This window comes from Myotis daubentonii, chromosome 3 (genome assembly GCF_963259705.1).
Source record: "Myotis daubentonii chromosome 3, mMyoDau2.1, whole genome shotgun sequence".
Lineage (NCBI taxonomy): Eukaryota > Metazoa > Chordata > Mammalia > Chiroptera > Vespertilionidae > Myotis > Myotis daubentonii.
The window spans coordinates 66781692-66801381 of record NC_081842.1 but is presented as its reverse complement, the minus strand read 5'-3'; the positions used below and the strand labels follow the sequence as shown (position 1 = coordinate 66801381).

Here is a 19690-nt window from a genome sequence, read left to right as displayed (position 1 = left end):
ACAATTTTGAATAGTAAATATTATTAATGGTCTTTTGTATTATTACTTTGCAGAAAGTTTATACTCAAAAAATGGAAATGTTCATCTGTGTATCATTTCAGTGTCATAATAATTTCATAATTTGATTTTCTTGTTACTACATTAGTTTTCATTTTAAAAAAATATCCTCTTCTGGATGGATAAAGGAGAATACTGTATATTTTTAAGGGCAAATCAATTTTAACAGAAAAAAATGAGATATGCTACCTATATATTTGCATATATGTGTAATAAGAAATATATCCACTTACTTGAAAGGCTGTTGTGAGAACCAACAGAGTAAGTTCATGTAGCATGTAACATTTTATATCTGATACAATTAATATATATTTCGGATATGATACTTTCTTTGTCCAAGTTGAACGTGTGGAAATTTTTGCTGAATGGTTATTTTTAAAAATTTATTTTGGTTTCCACTGGGAATAACAGGTACATCATGATCTACCTAAGATTAGTCCATATTGATCTTCATTTTCTGTTTGAAGTATAGCATTATGGGCTTATAACTGCTTAGGCCAAAAAGCACCCAAAAACCGATACAGAAAGCTTGCCTGGTAGAGGTCTAAGCTGGGGGTCACACCTCAGCACGGAGAGATGTCAGGGACTATTGTCATTCCAGTTACTTTCTTTTTTCTCAGTGTCCATCTCATACTTAAAAGTAATGATGTTACGTTATAGGGATAACTGATTTAAATACTAACAATAAGTGGAAATTGGTTGGGTAATGTACATCTTTGAAGGCTTGGCATGTTTTTCTGCATTAGCAGTGCTCTAGGTCTGGATAAGAGGGGATTGACCGGGTATGTTTTGCTCTGCCCAGCTTGCTGTTCCTGGTTTTGTTGAATGTGACACTGTTTATGAAGCTGTCAAGGATAGAATATGCTGCTCAGGCTGTTTACCGTCTCCACCTCCAAGAAGAGAAATCTTTAAAGTAAGTTTTTCCTCCCTCCAACCTGTTATTATTTCAATAATTCCTTAATGTAAAAAACAATTCCCGTTTTAGAGATTTTGGCCTGCTAACTTTTCTGTAGTCACGCTGTTTTTGTTCCTTAATTTCTTGTTTTGTTTGTAAATTTATGGAGCACTAGTGATTTCTAGAAGTAAAAGATTAGCAGCTATTCCCCTGATTTTTAAATGGTCTTCTTCTTTCAGTTTAGCCTCTGACATGGTGTCAAGAGCAGAAAACAATCAAAAGCATAACGATCAGGCCCATCGCTTAAAAGGAGTGCTCCGAGACTCCATCGTGATGCTTGAAGAGGTAGGCAGCTCTGTGTCTGCTTGTATCTCTCTGGTTGTAAGAGGATATTTTGTATGTCATTATTTGAAGAAACTTCCTCCTACAGGTACTACCCTTGCCAGTTTCTGGATTTTGCATATTACCTATACTAGAGGTCCAGTGCATGAATTCATGCACAGGTGGAGTCCCTTGGCCTGGCCGGTGATTGGGGCTGATGGGGGGGGGGGGTGCTGTCTGGCTGTGGGGAGGGACGCGGAGGTTGGCCCCAGCAGCAAGCTAACCAACGGCTGATTCCATGAGGAATTGGGCTCCCTTCTCCCTCCTGTCTGGGTCCGGGATAGGGGTGAACCAGATTTGGGGCTGTCAGGGCCCCAGCAGCTAGCTAAGGCAAGGCCCATTCAGTGAGGAATCAGGCTCCCTCCTCCCTCCTGTCTGGGTCTGGGGTGCGGGTGAACCAGATTCGGGGCTGTCAGGGCCCCAGCAACAAAGTCTGGGTCAGTGCACGTCATAGCTACTGCTGCTTGTCAAGTCACAGTCATAACGGTTGCTTAGGCTTTTATATAGATAGCCACTTTTATTTTTTTTTTACAAAATGGAAGCATACTACACACACCATTGCATTTCTTCTTTTTTCAATTGATATTTTGAAGATGTTTCCATATCATCATATATACACTGACCTGAATCTTTTTATTAATCCTTCTATATGAAATTTTATGCTTAATATTAACTCTTGGTTAATAGATACTGTATACACTGTCATTATTTTATTTATTGACCATATATCTTGGAGATACTTCCATATCAGTATATAAAGCACCTTCTCTACTTTTAACAGCAACACAGAATTCAACTATATAAATGTGCCCTATTTTTACCAGTTTTCCACTGAAGAATGAATATTTACTATATTTCAGTGTTTTGCTACAAACATTATCTCTCGAACATAGTATTATTAATATATGCCACTTAGTTCCATGAACCAAAATTTAGGATTCCCTTTGAAAAATAAAGATTAATATTTCCATTATAATATATATGCTTACTTTTCAAAATTGAAAAATAGAGAATAGAAGAAAACCTAAGTTCTAGCATTCAGACATAATTACTTTTAACATTTTATTACCTTTCATCTTTTTATTCTATGTGTAAGTTTGTTTTTTAGGAAATTCAACTATTGAGCATTTCTTAGGATATCACTCAGGGCACTGAAGGTTACAACTTCAATGAAGTACTCTTCAGATGCACAGTCTCTACAGCTCCTTAGCAACTTTCTCCTTCCACTCTCAGCAGGGAGATCATATTCTCACTTTTCTCCTCCTCATCTCCTCCCATATCCCCCTTGCTCTCAACTGATGACTACGCATTAAGGGAAAAAGAGACTTTACCTGTCCTTCTGTAACCAAGTCTAGAGACCCTGCTATAGCTGCACCCCTATCTTCTCCACTCCTATTACATTCATTCCTCAGCCTATGGGAGGCAAGTCCCAGCACATGTTAGCAGGTACCATCAGCACATGACTGTGCTCTGTTATCTCCTACATTAAAAAACCTACACCATGCACATCCTTCCCTATCTGCTCCTCATCTCTCTACTCCCTTTCACAGCCAAACTCGGTTAGTTGTCTACTCTGGCTGTCACTACTTTATGCTTCATAACTCATTCATTTTTTAAGTTTTTATTTTCTCCAAAATAACTCGTTCACATATTTTAAAGAGTTAACTTGTTCTACAAGGTTTGTTGAGAAAATACGAATCCCAGCACCCTCATCCCTATTTCTTTCCTAAAGACAACAGTCTTTAACTTTTAGTTTATACTGTTGATGTGTACCTCCACATTTATAAACAACATGTATTGATATGTCTTGATTTTTCAGTTTTAGACATTTCCCTTTGACTTCCTATTAGGAAAGTAAAAAAGGAAACAGGGATTTTGTTCTTTCCTTTCACCTCATCTTGCCCCCATTTCTAATTACCCCATTCTCCCAAATGAAGTTATAATTTTGGTTAGATCAATATTTATTTACTGTTTGCTTTGGTTTGACCAATTTTGCTATTCTGAGCTACATCATCGAATACACCATAACTACTTTTTATTTTCTGTGCTTTTTCTTATCCCTGAATTTCATTATGATTGATTAGTTTACCAATATTATTTATGAATATTTCATCCCCTGTCGTATAAATCTGTTATAATCTTCCTTCACCTCAGGCATTCCATCAGTGGAGCCTCTGACTGGCTCCAGTCAGGTCCGGTGGCCCTCTGCGTGGGTGCACAGCTATCATCCAGGGGATTCCTGTTACCCACCTCTATTTCCTGTACCCCATGTTTTCTGCTTTCTGGATTTATGTCCTTTTTTTAATGGAGCATATCCTTTAGAGGCTGCCTAAGAAAAAGTATGGAGGTAAATATTTTAAGATTTCACCTGTCTGAAAAAATTTTTATTCTGTCCTTTGATTATAGTTTGGCTGGGGATAGAATTCTAACTTGGAAATAATGTTTTCTCAGAAGGTTCAGTCATTGCTCCACTGTCTTTTGGCTTTCAGTGTTACTATTGAGAATTTTGGAGGATGTTCTCATCCTGCCGTTTAGTTCTGGAAAGTATTAAGTTAGATAGTTGAGGGTTTTCTTCCTTCCACTTTCTGTAGCTCCTAAAACTCAGATGTTGGCTTTCAGTTAATTGGACAGGTTGTCTAATCTTTGTAACCTTTTCTTTCCAGCTTCCATCTCTTTGCTTTTTTAAAATTCTGCTTCCTCAATGATTTACTCAATCTTCAAATTCTTCTGTTGAGTTTTTCAATTTTTGCTAACAAGTTTTTAATTTTAAAGAGCTATTGTTCCTCTGAAATTTTTTATGGCATTGTGATCTTTTTTAATAGCTATAAAGTTATCTCTCTGACCATATTACTAATAAACAATTTTTTATTCTTCTTGCATACTCACTTTCCATCATAATCCTTTCCCTTCTGTTTTGACTTCCATCCTTAGTGTTAGAGAATTTCTTTAGATGTCTATAGTCCTTGGTTGTCTGCTTGTGTGGATCAGAAGCTCTTAACATGTGGGTCATATTGGTCTACCCTGAACTTTTCTGTAGATTTGGCTGGGCTGCTGGTTGAGAAATCCTGATCTCAGTATTTTTAGGTGTTTCCTCTTGGATTGGTCAGTTTCCACAGAGAATTCTCTTCTAGTCTCTCTGAAGGATTTGAGGGCTGGCTGCCAGCATTTAGGAACTCAAATGAGTGAGAGAGGAATGGGGAGGTCAGGACAGAGGAGATGGTTTCAATATTCAGTATTCACTTTTTCCTGTAATCCCCCTGCTTTTGGTACGGCAACACTGTCCTTAACAAAGTCTTGGTGTCCCCTGAGCCAGACAGCCAGAGAACCTCTGTTTTATCCTGTCCAGAAAATACAATTTTAGACTTCTGCCCAGGTAGTAAGAGAGGTCAGATGCCCAAAGGTCCATCCAATCCTTCTTTTAGCCCCTTCCTCTTAATTCCCATTTCCAGTGATTCCTGGCCATCAATTCCTGAGGCTTTTGAAGATTCTTCAGGGTAAATCTGGTTGGTCTCAGCTTTCTCTAGTATTAGCTTAGGATTCAGCCTTTTCAGGACTGTGAAGTCATCCATCTGTTTTCCAGGTTCCCAAGTTGTGTTGCTGATGTCACTCTTTCTGTTCTCCCAGCCCTTATGGTTTATGTCTTTTAAAAACAACAACAATAAATCCTGCCCTGGCCCTTGTAGCTCAGTTGGTTGGAGCATCGTCTGATACACTAAAGGTTGCAAGTTCAGTCCCGAGTTGGGGCACATACGAGAGCAACCACTTGATGTTTCTCACATCAATGTCTGTCTGTCTGTCTGTCTATCTCTCTCTCCCTTCCTCTCTCTAAAATCAATAATTAAAAAGAAAACATATTCTCGGGTGAGAATTGAAAAAAATCCCCTAGTGGGGTTTCAGAAGGAAGCAAAACTGGATAAATGTATTTAATCCACTTCCTCGCTGTTCAGCTCACTCCTGCCTTGTTTTCCTCTCCCCTGCCTTCCACCGATATTGCTTGAGCTGAGATCCCTAGTGACCTCTAGCTTTTAGTGTAAATGCACCTTTCTTTAGTTTCCATTTACAGTGTCAACATTTTGAGAGCTGACCACTCTTTTCTTGAAATGTATCTAAAAACCTCCAGCTTTATTGTGAAATAATTCATGTTATAAAATTCACCCTTTCAAAGGCTTTTTAATATATTCACAAGGTTATGCAACCATCACCACTAATTCCAGAGCATTTGCATCACCCCAAAAAGAACCTATAAATGGAATCTTTTGTGACTGGCTTCTTTCATTTAGCATAACGGGAAACTCCTTTTTGCTGTAAAACCTTCTCCAGTACCTGACCTCTTTCTGGCCTAGTGCTCCACACTGTGTTAGATTTTCTTCCCTTCTCCTCTGCTTCCCCTTTAGGCGGTCACATCCGCTCCCCTGGCTTGGAATACCACATGTGCCAGTGACTCCCAAATCCATCTCTTACCCTGATCTCTCCTCTGAGCTCCAGGCTCAGACAGTCATTTGCTGACTTGGCATCTTCACCTGGATGATAACAGGCATCCCAAACTGATCATGTCCAAAACAGAATTCCATTTTCATCCTGAGCCAAACCCACTTCTCCTCTAATTGACCTAGTTTTAGAAAATGATAGTACCATCCTCCAGTTGCTTAAAAAACTTAATACAATGTGTAAGTATATTTTGTGTGTGTGATTATGTGTTTTAGTTCTGTATTGCTTACTAATCCATAAGCTACATGAAGGCAGAGACAGTGGCGAGAGTGGCTCTTTGGTTCACCATTGATACCCAGTGCTTAGCACAGTACATGTAATAAATAATAAATATTTGAATGAGTGAATATAAAGAAAAATAAAACTTAATTCTTGCTTTCAAGTTGCCTATAATTTTATTAGAGAAATCAAAGGTCCGTGTGTATTGTTAAAGACTATAAAAAAGTACAAAATTAAATGTCAAAGTAAGTAGTAATGCATTGGGAGTTTAGAGGCAGGATGATTAGGGAAAACTGCATGGAGACAGGGGGATGGGTCCGTTTTGGATGGATGAAAACAATAGCAAGCACAGGCCTGGAAGTGAAACCTGAGTTGTTTAGGAGATAGTGAGACCACGGCAACTTCAGAAGCCATTTAAGGAAACAAGCCAGCCTGTCCCTTTGGATAATTTGATTGTGGACCTAATGGGAGATAGAATACACAGTATGTAGGAAGAAGTGTGATCCTAGAGCAAATGGGAAGAACTCTGTAGCAATCATACTGACATAGATACGCTAAGGAATCCGGTGTTTCATATTCAGTCTTTTATTTGGACATTAGTATAAACAAAATTATGTCAAATGCAAATGTGAACTATGGCATAAAAATGAACAGAAATAATGTAAATAATCTATTTTGAAAATTATTTTGTTTGCAGTTGAAGAGCTCACTCATTATGCTTCAGAGAACCTTTGATCTACTAAATAAAAACAAGACCGGCATGGTTGTGGAGAGCTAGTGATCTTAAGGACTGACATTGGACCGTTACTTGGAAGTAAAAGAAAACATCTAGGAGAAAACCAGAGGATGAAGGATTTTCATTGTCATACAAACATTTCCATATTTTTTTCATTATTGGTACTTCTAATATGAACATTCATAATTAGTTTCCGATGGCCTTAAGAATCCATCCGTTTGCTTCTTGTACGTTATTCTAAGCTGTGAATTTCTCCAGTGAAGCATGAACTACATTGTGGAACTGAATTTCTGTGATGCAAAAAGAAAATGGGACGCTTTGGCCTCATTTTTACAGGGAGGTTTGAAGTTTGATGCTTTTTCTGTTAGCACAGAATCAGTATGTGTCCAATTGGCTGCTTTCACAGTTGATATACATTCAACAGGCTAAAGACAATCAATATAAGAAGAAACCTTTAAGCCATTACGAATTTTGAAGGATCAGTTTTCAGGCATATACATTTCTAGATTTGCATACTGTAAACATTACAATGTCTTCATTTATTTAGCACACAAATTCAATAGATGTTTTGATTCTGCACATTGATGATAATTATCTGAAAAGTTCTTCAGTCATATTGTATCTTCATGAAAGAAAGTTTTCTCCAAATAGCTATCAGAGGTGAGATTATCTTGCCTCTTCATACATCAAATGAATCGAAGAGTCAGTTTCAGAAAAGGAAATATGTAGGATACCAACACTCAAAATGAAGAATCATGCTCTGAGTTTTAAAAACCAGATTAGGTTAAAATCTGGGCATTTAGTAATCTAATAATACTTGAACTAAGCGTGGCTTCAGCTTAGCAGTCTAATTTGTGGATTCGTTTTTAGTAGCCACCGATAGCTTCATTCATTCCTTCATGTGTGTGGCTTGTTTTAGTCACTTGTAAGACACAAACTTTAGCTTTTTAATAAAACTCTGGGTATATTATCTCCCAATACAAGTATAATGACTGAAGTTGTAAGTCAGACACAAGCTTTGGCTCTTTCATAAAAAGGTTTTAGGCCTATATGTCTCCATACAAGTGATGTCTCTGTAACAAGAGCAAGACAGTGCAGAATAATGTGTATATATTTGTACTGTTTCAACAACTATTGCCTTTAAATTTCTTTTTTCCTCCCAGAGTCACCACATGGGATTGCTAAAGTTGTCTTTGAGATGCCTGTAGAGAATCAAAGTACTGGCTCCATTAGAGGGGAAATGGGTTTCCTTGAGTGAATCCCAACTCAGCTACTTTAGGGAACCAGTGTACCTACCTGGGTTTGTTTTTGTTTTTTTAAAAAATAAGGATTTATGAAGGGTCTGGCTGTGAGCAAGAGTGACTGGATTATAAACTTGAAACGTTGTTCTCTTAAATTCACAAAAATGATCAGTGACAAGCTGAATATTTTTGAGATGTTTCTGTAAAACTTGTACTTCAATACATACCTCAAAGAAAATGACCAAAGTTGCTTTATAAATTACGACTAAGCACGTATGTATGCAAAATTCAATCAATTGTATTTGAGTGTTATATAAAATGAATATCAATAAAACCCGGAATCTGAGTTATCATTTTTCTTCCTTTTCTGTTTGATAAAACACACACAAAACAAAACTCACAAAGTACGGTTTGCTGTTGTGAAAAACATGTGCATGGGCCTACACTCTTTAAAAAATGTGTAAAAACCAAAGAGGAGGACTCCTTACATCAGTTTCATTTCAAATATGCATACTGTTGGAACAAAAACACTAGATAGGCCTGCGGGTCCAATGAAGACTGCTCACTAGAAAAAATAAAAATAAAATACAGAAGTTAGGTGGTCACCAGATCGGGCAGTTACGGGCCTTTAGGGGAAGGCTAGCGGATTCGGAGCGGTACCTCGGTCACCTGAGGGCAGGCGGTGAGAGCGCCCCCGACGCCGGTTGCGGGCGCTGCAGGAGGCCGGCGGACCCACGGGTTTCACGTACTTGGAAATCCTTGGGGTTCTCGGGTTTCCCCCATTTTCGTCTCGCCCCTCCCCGGCCGGGCCTTTGGAGGCTGCCCCGCCCACGCGCCGCCCGCAGGCCACGGTGGGGTCGGGCCGGGTCTCCGCAGGGGCCGGGGGCGGAGCGGAGGTGCGGGCCATCGGGCTCCCCGCCGTGCGGACCGCTCCCGGGAGCCGGGGCTCAGGTTCTCTCTCCGGTCCTCCGGGCTGAGGGCGGGGCCTCGCGTCCGGCTCCGCGGGGCGGTGGGCGGTGCACGGGCGGGCGGGGATCCCCGGCGCCGGGGGCGGGACACCAGGAAGCGCGCGCGGACTTGCCGCGCCAGCCCGGCCGGCCGTGGGGCGGTGGGCGCACCCCCGGGCGCGGCGGCTGTGGTCACAGGTGGGCGGCGACGAGCGGAACCGGAGCCCGGGGACTCCAGCGATCGCGCCGGGAGCCCTGCGGCGCGGAGACCCGGCACGCGTCCGCGCCGCTGGAGGGGCCGACCCTCTCCCTCCGCCTCGTCTTCTAGGGCTGCAGCCGCACCTCCGCCCGGAGCGCAGGTAACTTCCTTCCAAGGTCATTCTCCTGGCGGCGGCGCTCGGGCCCGCCGACGTCCTCGCGTTGGTGGGGGCGGAAGGGGCGAGCCCTGCGCGGGGCTGGAGGAGCGGGACTGGACGGCGACCCGAGCGCCACCCGAGCTGCTGGTGGGCTTTCCCGGGGCCGGGTCGTCGGCCCCTGCAGCCAGGAGCGTTCGCCGGCCCAGCGGATGCACCCGCGTCCCTGCCCGCAGCCCCGAGGGTGAGTTTCCCTCGGCGCCCAGGTTCGGGCGGGGACCGCGCAGCCCTCCTCAGCCCGCACCGGCAGGGGCGCCCAGCCACCCGCGTCCCGGCTGTCCCGGGGCGGCGTGGTCGACTGTCGCCATGGGAACGGCTGGACCCCAGTAGCCTGCCCTGGATGGGATGGGGCGGTGAAGGCGGCTCCACGCCTGGACTCTTAGAGCCTTAGTGCTTTCTGTCTGGCCAACCCGGGTCAGAAAAGCCTGGTGAAAATGGGACCCTCCTCCCCCTCTTCTCATTTTTGATTTCTCAGGCGTTGGCGTTTGATCAGAGAGCGGCGTGAATGTGTTTAGAAGATATGAGTTGTGTGCTTTCCTCCTTCACCTGCTGAGGGCTCATGGTGACAGGTGGCAGTCATGACACAGAAGGGCAGTTTGAAGTCCGTGAAGAAAAACAAAGCGGAAGAACCTGAATTGGAGCCCCTGTGCTGCTGCGAGTACATAGATCGAAATGGGGAAAAGAACCACGTGGCCGCTTTTTTGTGTGATTGCCAAGATCTGGATGAAGGGTGTGAGAGGTAAGGGCAGAGTGTTTCTCCATGCCGACCCCATTGACCCTTTTGAGAACTGCAATGTATACTTTCAGCTCAGCCACCCAGAACCCTGGGATTGGCTCTGATTCTATTTCCAAGGATCTAGCATTGAGAGTAGTCTTCTACGTCAAGGGTAAGTATTTCATAAAGATGAATTACTCGGTCCTGCACAACTGTCTGTTCAGCTCCGTTTACTAGGACCTTATTTTTCCTTTAAAGGGAGAAGATGGAGAGAACAGGCCGATAAAGGGATAGAAGGCAAATTAAATGTGTAAAAAATATAAAATGCAGCCCCGCAGAATCTGTGATTTTAGAAGGAGCACTATGCCAGAAAGTTCCTACGTTCTCAGGGATCTCAGTGATTGGAGACTGACTAGGTGGGACCTGGCGCAGAGGGCCTTGAGGGTGGACAGATCATTTTCCTGCAGTTGCAACTGGTCTCACCCCTTGTTATTGGGGAGGAGATCCAGCTAGGAAACACCTCCCTCTCCTGCACTGGCTATTTTCAACATGAGCGGAAGCACTGTTTTGTTTGATGCTATTGTATTTGGCTTATTTTCACCATTAATCCAAGTGATGAAAATTACTACCCAGAACAATAATTTTTAACATCACTCAAAGAATTTTGTATCAAACATTAATAACTTGGCTTTTTTCCCCCTTTTTCTAAGTAATATATTTAAACATTGTTGCCATATGGAAAGCATAATGTGGGAAGAATGAGAATGTTGGAAACTTGCTTTTCCTATTAATAATAACTCCTTCTGTGTAAAAAGTCATTGCAGTGGCAGATTGCCTATTTAAAACTTTGTGCATTAATTTAGCATGAAAGGCCTCCTTTGGGACCACGGTGGTCTAGTACCAACCTTGACACCTGAATACCTTACACTTCTTACTAGACAGTGTCTAAAACCTTTTTTACAGTCTTTAAGTATAGTTTCTTTAGACTTAGTCTAGAAACCCATGAGAAAGTGGAGCACTTTGTGCTAATGAATGGAGAAGTGCTGCTTCCATAATCTCCATCATTGAAGATCGCAGCTCTTCTATTAACCTTCTAACTCTCCACCCTCCCAGCCTTTAGAACTGGGCTGTGCCTGAATTCTCTGCTCTCTCCATATACTGCTCTGGAGATAGGCTCCCACTGCTCTGTATGACTCCCTCCCATATAGTTATCCCGCTTCCAAGTTCTAGCCCTACTTTTTTTTTATTGTCTAAAATCACTGTGATTGTTCCTTAAACTGTTCCTTGCCTTACTAGCTTAAGTATGCAAAAAGAGTCAGCAATATACCATGTGTCCTCCAAGCTTGGGTCATTTGACTCATACCAGTTTGATCTCCATTCTCCACCGTGCAGACCCCTCCCCCTGATGAACGGGTTCACTCCCGGGGCCCAGGACGGATTGTGTGCCTTACACTGAAAAGCCTCCCACCCGTCCTCCTCGCATGTACAAATGCTCGCCAGCTGTCAAGGTCGAGTGCAGATCCCACCTTTTCCACAAAGACCCCTCTAATGATGCCACTCAGATTGTCCACTCTCCTTTGAGCATTCCTTTTGATGTTTGGCCATCATAGTTCACTGGGTGATTTTGCTGCTTTGTCACTTACCTAATAATTCTTGAGTTCCCATGTTGTCTTGTCTTTACAACTGCCTTGTGAATTTGTTTGAGACTTTTATGTCTCTACACCCACCCAAGTCTAGACAGTATGTGTATGGAATGTGCATATTTATAAGTATTTGTTTCAGGGAGAAGTCGTTTTAACTGTTAAGTATCTAAACATTATATTCTGGTTTATATTAAAAAATGACACACGATTTTGAAAATAGCATATGCAGTAGTCAGGCAGTAGAATACTTGGCCTTTGGCCTCCTTTGTCACTTATCCTGCTGCTTGACCTACAGTGTTCATTGGTTTTTAATTCCACAAACCCACATGAAGTGCCTTTTCTTTGTGCTCTTTCTGAATAGATGGATTACGTGTAAATCTGTGCAGCCAGAGACTTGTGAAAGAATCATGGAAACAATCTCTGATCGCCTCCGAATTCCTTGGCTTCGAGGAGCCAGAAAAGTTAACATTAGCATCATTCCCCCTCTCATCCTCCTGCCCATCTTCCTCCGAGTGGCCTCCTGGCATTTCCTCCTGGGGGTGGTGGTTCTGACCTCCCTGCCTGGGCTGGCCCTGTGGTACTACTACCTCACTCACCGAAGGAAAGAGCGCACTCTGTTCTTCCTGAGCCTCGGGCTGTTCTCTCTGGGCTACATGTACTATGTGTTCCTCCAGGAAGTGGTCCCCAGAGGGCGTGTGGGGCCCACCCAGCTGGCTCTCCTTACCTGCGGGCTATTTCTGATCCTCTTAGCCTTGTACAGAGCCAAGAAGAACCCAGGCTACCTCAGAAATCCAGCCAGCGAGGACACAGCTCTGGGCAGCAACCGAACTGAGTGCCTGAACAGAAAAGGGCAGAAGACCAAAGGGTTCCCTGGCGCGGATGTGTCGGGCATCCTCAACAACCGCACCCCGAGGGATGATCAGAAGGGCTCTTCCAGGTCGTTGGCTGGAAGCCCCACGAAGGCGAAGGAAGATTGGTGTGCCCAGTGCCAGCTCGTGCGACCTGCCCGGGCATGGCATTGCCGGATATGTGGCACCTGTGTGAGGAGAATGGATCACCATTGTGTCTGGTATGTGGGAAAAAACTGGAGGCTTGCCAAGTGTAAATTCACGTGAGACTCTAGCAGTGTTTGATCGTCCTTTGTATCATCCTAAAATCTCTCTCCTTCCCAGCTTTACATCTTGTAGATATTTGTGGGCCGTTAGGATGTTCCCACTTAGTCATCAGTTTTTCCTAGTTTCACAAATTTAGTTCTTTCACAGTCATTTCCTGAGGTGTTTTTTCTTTTTCCTTTTTTGCCATTCTCTTTTGAACTGCCCCTCATTTATCTTCTTTCTAAAAGAGAAGCATCTACAGTTGAATGATTTTTTTTAAAGAATTTATCAAAATCAGTGTAGGCTTATTTTCTCTGGAACACAGAGTTCAAGCAAATGTTTCCATATTTTCAGGGGATTTTTTTTTTCTCCTCTCATCATACATCCTTTATCATTTTGAAGCTACTAATCTACATTATTGAGGTGAGGTCTTGCTAGATAACTCCCTATTTGGTTATTGGTGGAGAAATGGGCTTTTTGGGTACCTACCCACTGGCCAATGACAAATGGGGACACATAAGGCCTATAAGATAAGATGCAAAGGGCAACTCTTAAAAGTTAGCCTTGCAGATCTACTGAGTAAATCTTAAACTAATGGGGGGGTAAGTAATTCAGATGTGATTGCCCTAAGTAGCATGTTTGCAACTCTATTGCTCTTACGGCATTCGAGGTCAATGAATTATGCTTTTTAGGACTAGGAATCTGGTTACCTGGCACACCTTCAGAAGGGGATGTCCCAGAGGGTAAGGTGCAGGAAGTCCAGAGGCATTGGGTGGACCTCAGGTATAGGGACAGCTCTTTTCTGGGGCGTTGTCTTTAGGCATAAACAGGTACTTTCAATTTTAGATTTTCCACTTCTCTTTGTCATTTCTCTCTCTCTCTCTCTGGCCCATTTACGAGTTCTGGTTTGCAGAAGGCCTGACAGTCTCGCCCAAAAGAAGATTTCTACCTACTGGGGCATCCCGGTGTCCTTGTACATTCTGTCCTACATGTTCTACAAATGGCTGTGACACGGACTCTCTTCTATCTGACAAGTAGTCTGCATATCATTGAGTAGTTCTTCATTCCACACCAACCAGATCTTTTTACTAATACATTTTTAACATATAATTTCTGATGCTGTGTAACACTTTATTTATTTATTTTTTTTTTTAGAGAAAGAAACATTGATTTGTTGTTCCACTTATTTATGCATTCATTGATTGATTCTTGTATGTGCTCTGATGGGATTGAACCCGCAACCTTGGCACATCAGGGACGATGCTCCAACCTACGGAGCTACCTGGCTGGGGCCTGTGTAACACTTCTGATCTAGCTTTTTTAAGTTTACTATCATCCTTTCCGTATCATGGTAATTATAGTATTCACTCTCTTCGTAGCTGGGTAAAGAGTTCACTTACTAATATTTAGAAAGATTAATTAGCCAGGTTCTGTGTTTTACTTAGTCTTGTACTTAAATGAATGATAGGATTTCACTTTGTAAAGAGCAGAGATTGTAAGACTGCATCTCTCAGTGGACAAGTTTTTAATTCTCTATAATTGAAAAGTAAGATAGCTTTTTGATGACTGGAATTCAGACTATTCCTGTTTTTAAAACTTTTTTGTTTATTATTTGTTTATTATATTATAGAGAACTTTTAAAAACATGTTTGTTTTCCCCCCTGTGCTGTTTTGAGGATAAATGGCTGTGTCGGAGAATGCAATCATCAAGCATTTATACTTGCCCTTTCGATCTTCTTGCTCACCTCGGTGTATGGGATCACGCTGACCTTGGACACCATTTGTAGAGATAGAAGTGTCTTCACAGCTCTCTTCTATTGTCCTGGAGTTTATGCAGATTACAGGTGAGCTATGGACACCCCAGCACGGAGGCCCAGGAGGAGGGAAGGGGTATTGCCATTCACTGTAAGGGGCTATGATTTGCTACTAGGTTAGGGACAGGTTATGGGGCTTTTGACTATCCCTGAAATTGCCAACAGAATTGTGCAGTGGATGGATAGGCGTAGTTTTCTAGGGTGATGTCAAAAGGATCATTGACCCTTCAAAAGGGAGGAACTAGTACTGCAGAAGTAAGACCAACCAGCTTAATCAGGGACTTCCAGGGTCAGATGACTACTCACATGCACAACCAAGTGAGGGTGAAACTTGAACAGACAAACTAGCAGTCCCAAGGTGTGTATGTGGTCCATTTGGTCATAATCAGTGAACGCCTCACTTTACTGCTATTTCCTGGAGCTTTTTGGCCCAATATTAATTTACTGCTTCGGACCCTTTTGTGAAGTGTTTACAATTTCTATGACCTTCCTTTTCTATTTAACCTCTATTGCTTTTTCCTGTTCTACTTTTTATTTTGAATTACCACTCATGATTACTGTGGTATCTAGGTCAAAATTTCCTTCAGCTTCGTTCGTTTGGGCACATTTCTAGATTGTGAAGATTTCCATGCTTTGGAAGAAGCTGGGATTTTTCGGCGTTGGCTCGAGCCACTCCCTCCCCTGAAAGCCACTCCCTCGCCCCTCTAGCCTGTTCTTTGTTTTCAGAACAATCAATCCCTGCTTTATCTGCATAGTGTCCCTGTGCAGGTATTTGTTTGTTTTAGTCCGTGGACAGATCTCCCCATTGCCATTACAGACCTAGACATTTATGGGCTTTATTAGAATAGATTGGTCCTCCTCCTCAGGGGTAATAAGTTCCTTTTTTCCCCCCACGTTGAGTCTTTGTAGGTTGTGAAATTCTTCAGTAACTGCTATTCTTAGTGGGTTGTGACAAATGTCCTAAAGCAGAGCCTGTCTGTTACGAAGCCTGAGTTCTGTAGACTTTCTGTGGGCCACTTAACTAAACTGCCCTGCCATCGGTCCTCCCTGCTCTGGATGGCCATTCATATCTCCCAGCTGAGCCTCGGTTTTTCTCATCTTGGTGGTGATTTAATCATCGCTCAGGTCCTTTTGGCTTAGATTCTGAATGAATTTATTTCCATGTAACTCATTTGCAAATGTTTGAATGAAAATCATCAGTTGGCAGACGTTGATCAGTAGCCTCTCCTCACAGTCTTGTAGGAGCTGAAAGGAGCTGTCTTGTCCTGTGTTTGGCTGTAGGAAGCAGAATTTGAAATATGCTGGTGCTCCTACACATCGTACATGTGGAGGGCTTCTGGCTTTGGGCATTGTCTCTGTATTTGTATTCAGCAGCCTCGGACTGAAAAAGCATGGAAATTAAAGAACTTCCCACCCACAGCTTCCTTGAGGGTGTCTATAGCCATCTTGTGGTGCCTTCGTTTTCTCCTGAGTTAAGAACAAGTTAGGAATTATTCAACAAACAGATTTTGGATCCTGTTATGTCAGGCACTGTGTTGGTTGTGTGGTGGATACAAAGTGCAGAAAACAGTCTTTGCTATTCTAAGTAAAAAATACTGGAAAAAGAGCCACTAATAATTAAAAACTAAAACAGAACATGTTCATTAATGGTCATAATTTAAGCAGGTTATTGGTATTTTGAGGATAGAAGACTGTTGTTCAGTGGGGTGATTGGGGAAGGTGCCAAAGTCCTCGGTAATAAGTATTACATGTATAAAATGTTGGAACGGGGACAGCTTTCTGAACGTGAAAGATTGGCAGCCCTGACCCGCCCATTCCCCTTCCCAGCTCGGCGCTGACCTTCACCTGCGTGTGGTACTCTGCGATCATCACCGCGGGCATGGGCTACATCTTCCTGATACAGCTGATAAACATCAGCTACAACGTGACCGAGAGGGAAGTGCAGCAGGCCCTCCGACAGAAGACGGGGCGCCGGCTCCTCTGTGGGCTCATCGTGGACACAGGCCAGTACAACAGGGGCTTCCTGCGGAACTGGCACCAGTTCTCTACCCTGGGCACCGCCCCGTTCCAGCACCCTGCCGAGGACATTGTCTGATGTGCCTTCTGTGCGCTCAAGGTGGGGGGGAGGGGCTCCCCTGCTCCCCTCCACCCTACACTTCAGTGTGCACTTGGGATGCTCGCTTTTATCCCTAGTTTCTTAAAGGCATTATAGGGCCACGCTCAGGTTGAGACTGGACTGGAGGAATGAATCTTTCTGACTTCACAGCCTAAGAGATTTTTATATCGAAGCAGTAAAAGTAGAGCCATTCCTTTCCAGGCGCCTTGTTAACTAACTCAGTCACCAGAAGCTGAAAAGGATGTGGATTGCTAATGCACAAATTGATCGAAGCAATTCCGTCCCTCAGTGTGGGAGGAAGAATCTTGGATTAGGATAGTTTCTACTCCCTCTTTTAATTCCTAATAGCCATGTGACCCTTCTTTGAGTCACATCCCCGAATCTCAGGTTCATTGGTAAAGTGGGGTCCTGATGTCTGCCCTGGCTTCCCCCCAGAGCAGCTGTGAGGTCACATGATGGATGAGATATGTAAAAAGCACCAGAAAATAAAGCACCAGAGAAGTCTGAAGTATTACTAGGAAAATCCCAGACTGAAAGAAATGTTTGTAGTTCCGAATATTGAAGCCATTATTATTAGAATAATCTCTTTTTAGGCATTTCAGAGTGAAAAAACAATCCCCAAATACCATGCTATACAGCTATGGGAGTTTCTCTTTCGGAAGCATTACAGTGACTACTCGGACAGTGTAGCAGATGACCAGATGGATTTACAGTTAATCTGGTCGTAAAAGGAGAGTTGATACCAATTGCGAAGCTAATTATTGCTGGTGTAATGTACAGTGGTCATGAGTTTGGGTGATGCATCTTACTTCTTAGGTATTTGTTGTTTAAATTTACTCTAAAGAACTCCAATAGGCATTAATGTTTCTTCCTCTTCCCATGTCTCACGTGGTAAGGTGCTAGCTACACTGTGACGATGGCTGGAACAGGAAAACAGGCACTCCTGCAGCGAACACTTTACCTTTCCTGGGTATGGTGGCCAGTTAATATTAAGGGCTTGATTTTTTTTTGTTTGTGTAAGTGATTTGAATGCGGTTAGCTCCAGCACTAAGTTGCAATAATCCGTCTTCCGGCATTCACATAATTCTGGCATGGACTCTCTTCGAGGGGTTGATTGGCATCTCCCCCCTTAACTTGTACATTCTCGTTCACCTTTCCCATATAAACGTATCTCACCAAGAGAGAAAACAGGGTATATGTAGTTCCCACTAATTAATGGATTACTGTTGTTCCCTAGTTCTTCCTAAAATATCAAGTTATTTCTTTAATCATATCTCAAAACTGAAAATGTATGGAGGATTAAATATTTATGTATAATGGGTTTATTCTGCCACAGAATTAAGATGAGGCAGTTTAGGATGGGGAAGAAACCATCTTGAAATATTTGGTTTTGTACCTGTAATTTTTAAATTGAATTTATTGGGGTGACACTGGTTAATAAAATTATATAGGTTTCAGGTTATACAATTCTATAAATACATCATCTGTATATTATATTACCAGAGGCCCGGTGCACAAAAATTTGTGCACTCGGGGTTGGGAGAGGAGGTCCCTCAGCATGGCCTGTGCCCTCTCACAGTCTGGGACCCATCAGGAGATAATGACCTGCTGGCTTAGGCCTGCTCCCGGGTGGCAGAGGGCAGGCCCAATCCCTAGGTGCAGCCCCTGGTCGGGCTCAGAGCAGGGCCAATTGGGGAGTTGGGGCACCGCCCCCTGTCATGCACAGAGCAGGGCGGATTGGGAGGTTGCAATGCCACCCTCAGTCACGCTCAGGGTAGGGCTGATTGGGGGGTTGGGGCACCGCCCCCTGTCACACTCAAGGCAGGGTCCATAGGGAGGTTGCAGCGCCACTCCTGTCATGCACAGAGCAGGGCCCATCAGGGGGGTTGGGGCTCTGTCCCCTGTCACACACAGAGCAGGGCCGATCAGAGGGTTGGGGCTCCGCACCCTGTCACACTGATCCCGGTGCTGGGAGGCCTCGCTGCTCTGCTGATCCCAGGGCCAGATGCCTCTCGGCTCCCCTGATCCCTGGCCTGGAGGCCTCTCGGCTGCTGATAACCATGGCCTGTAGGCCTCTCGGCTCCGCTGATAACTGGGGCCTGGAGGCCTCTCGGCTCCGCTGATCTCTAGCCAGGAGGACTCTCGGCTGCTGATCACCGGGGCTGGGAGGCCTCTCGGCTCCGCTGATCGCGGGGCCTCCAACTCCGCTGATCACCGGGGCCGGGAGGCCTCTGGACTCCGCTGATCACCTGGGCTGGGAGGCCTCTCAGCTCCGCTGATCACCTGGGCTGGGAGGCCTCTTGGCTCCGCTGATCGCGGGGCCTCCGACTCCGCTGATCGCGGGGCCAGGAGTGGGCCGGGAGGCCTCTCGGCTGATCACCGGGGCCGGAAGGCCTCTGGACTCCGCTGATCACCGGGGCTGGGAGGCCTCTCGGCTCCGCTGATCACCTGGGCTGGGAGGCCTCTCGGCTCCGCTGATCACCTGGACTCCGCTGATCACCTGGGCTGGGAGGCCTCTCGGATCCGCTGATCACCGGGGCTGGGAGGCCTCTCGGATCCGCTGATCACCGGGGCTGGGAGGCCTCTTGGCTCTGCTGATCACCTGGGCTGGGAGGCCTCTCGGCTCCGCTGATCACCGGGGCTGGGAGGCCTCTCGACTCAGCTGATCACCTGGGCTGGGAGGCCTCTCGGATCCGCTGATCACCGGGGCCCGGAGGCCTCTCGGATCCGCTGATCACCGGGGCCGGGAGGCCTCCGACTCCGCTGATCACCGGGGCCGGGAGGCCTCTCGACTCCACTGATCACCGGGGCTGGGAGGCCTCTCGGATCCACTGATCACCGGGGCCGGGAGGCCTCCGACTCCGCTGATCACCGGGGCCGGGAGGCCTCTCGACTCCGCTGATCACCGGGGCTGGGAGGCCTCTCGGATCC

The 19690-nt window shown here is 44.5% G+C and overlaps 2 protein-coding genes across 5 annotated transcripts in view; both read left to right on the top strand.

Annotated features, from left to right (window-relative positions):
- GRAMD1C (GRAM domain containing 1C) overlaps positions 1-8363 on the top strand; it is a 91165-nt gene extending 82802 nt beyond the window's left edge. For both annotated transcript variants that reach the window (XM_059687807.1, XM_059687808.1), the window contains 3 exons: positions 860-970; positions 1192-1297; positions 6738-8363. In XM_059687807.1, the coding sequence (XP_059543790.1) occupies positions 860-970; positions 1192-1297; positions 6738-6818 (298 nt within the window). In that variant the 3' untranslated portion in view covers positions 6819-8363. The remainder of the gene's footprint in view (positions 1-859; positions 971-1191; positions 1298-6737) is intronic.
- A 750-nt stretch (positions 8364-9113) lies between these two features.
- On the top strand, positions 9114-18228 carry ZDHHC23 (zinc finger DHHC-type palmitoyltransferase 23). Of its 3 annotated transcripts, none has more exons than XM_059687803.1 (5): positions 9114-9323; positions 9853-10116; positions 12097-12804; positions 14506-14673; positions 16471-18228. In XM_059687803.1, exons 2-5 carry the CDS (start codon positions 9956-9958, stop codon positions 16736-16738), a joined length of 1305 nt encoding a protein of 434 aa, XP_059543786.1. In that variant the 5' UTR covers positions 9114-9323; positions 9853-9955; the 3' UTR covers positions 16739-18228. The 3 variants fall into 3 exon arrangements, with proteins under 3 accessions (XP_059543786.1, XP_059543789.1, XP_059543787.1); XM_059687806.1 differs by lacking the exon at positions 16471-18228 and adding an exon at positions 15878-16054; XM_059687804.1 differs by lacking the exon at positions 9114-9323 and adding an exon at positions 9397-9561.
- The last annotated feature ends 1462 nt before the right edge of the window (positions 18229-19690 follow it).

Excerpts from the sequence above, each read along its gene's own strand:
- ZDHHC23 (XM_059687803.1), top strand. The coding sequence starts at position 9,956 with ATGACACAGAAGGGCAGTTTGAAGTCCGTGAAGAAAAACAAAGCGGAA. Across the intron at positions 12,805-14,505 it reads ATGGATCACCATTGTGTCTG|GATAAATGGCTGTGTCGGAG; the intron begins GTATGTGGGAAA and ends TGCTGTTTTGAG. Across the intron at positions 14,674-16,470 it reads GGAGTTTATGCAGATTACAG|CTCGGCGCTGACCTTCACCT; the intron begins GTGAGCTATGGA and ends TCCCCTTCCCAG.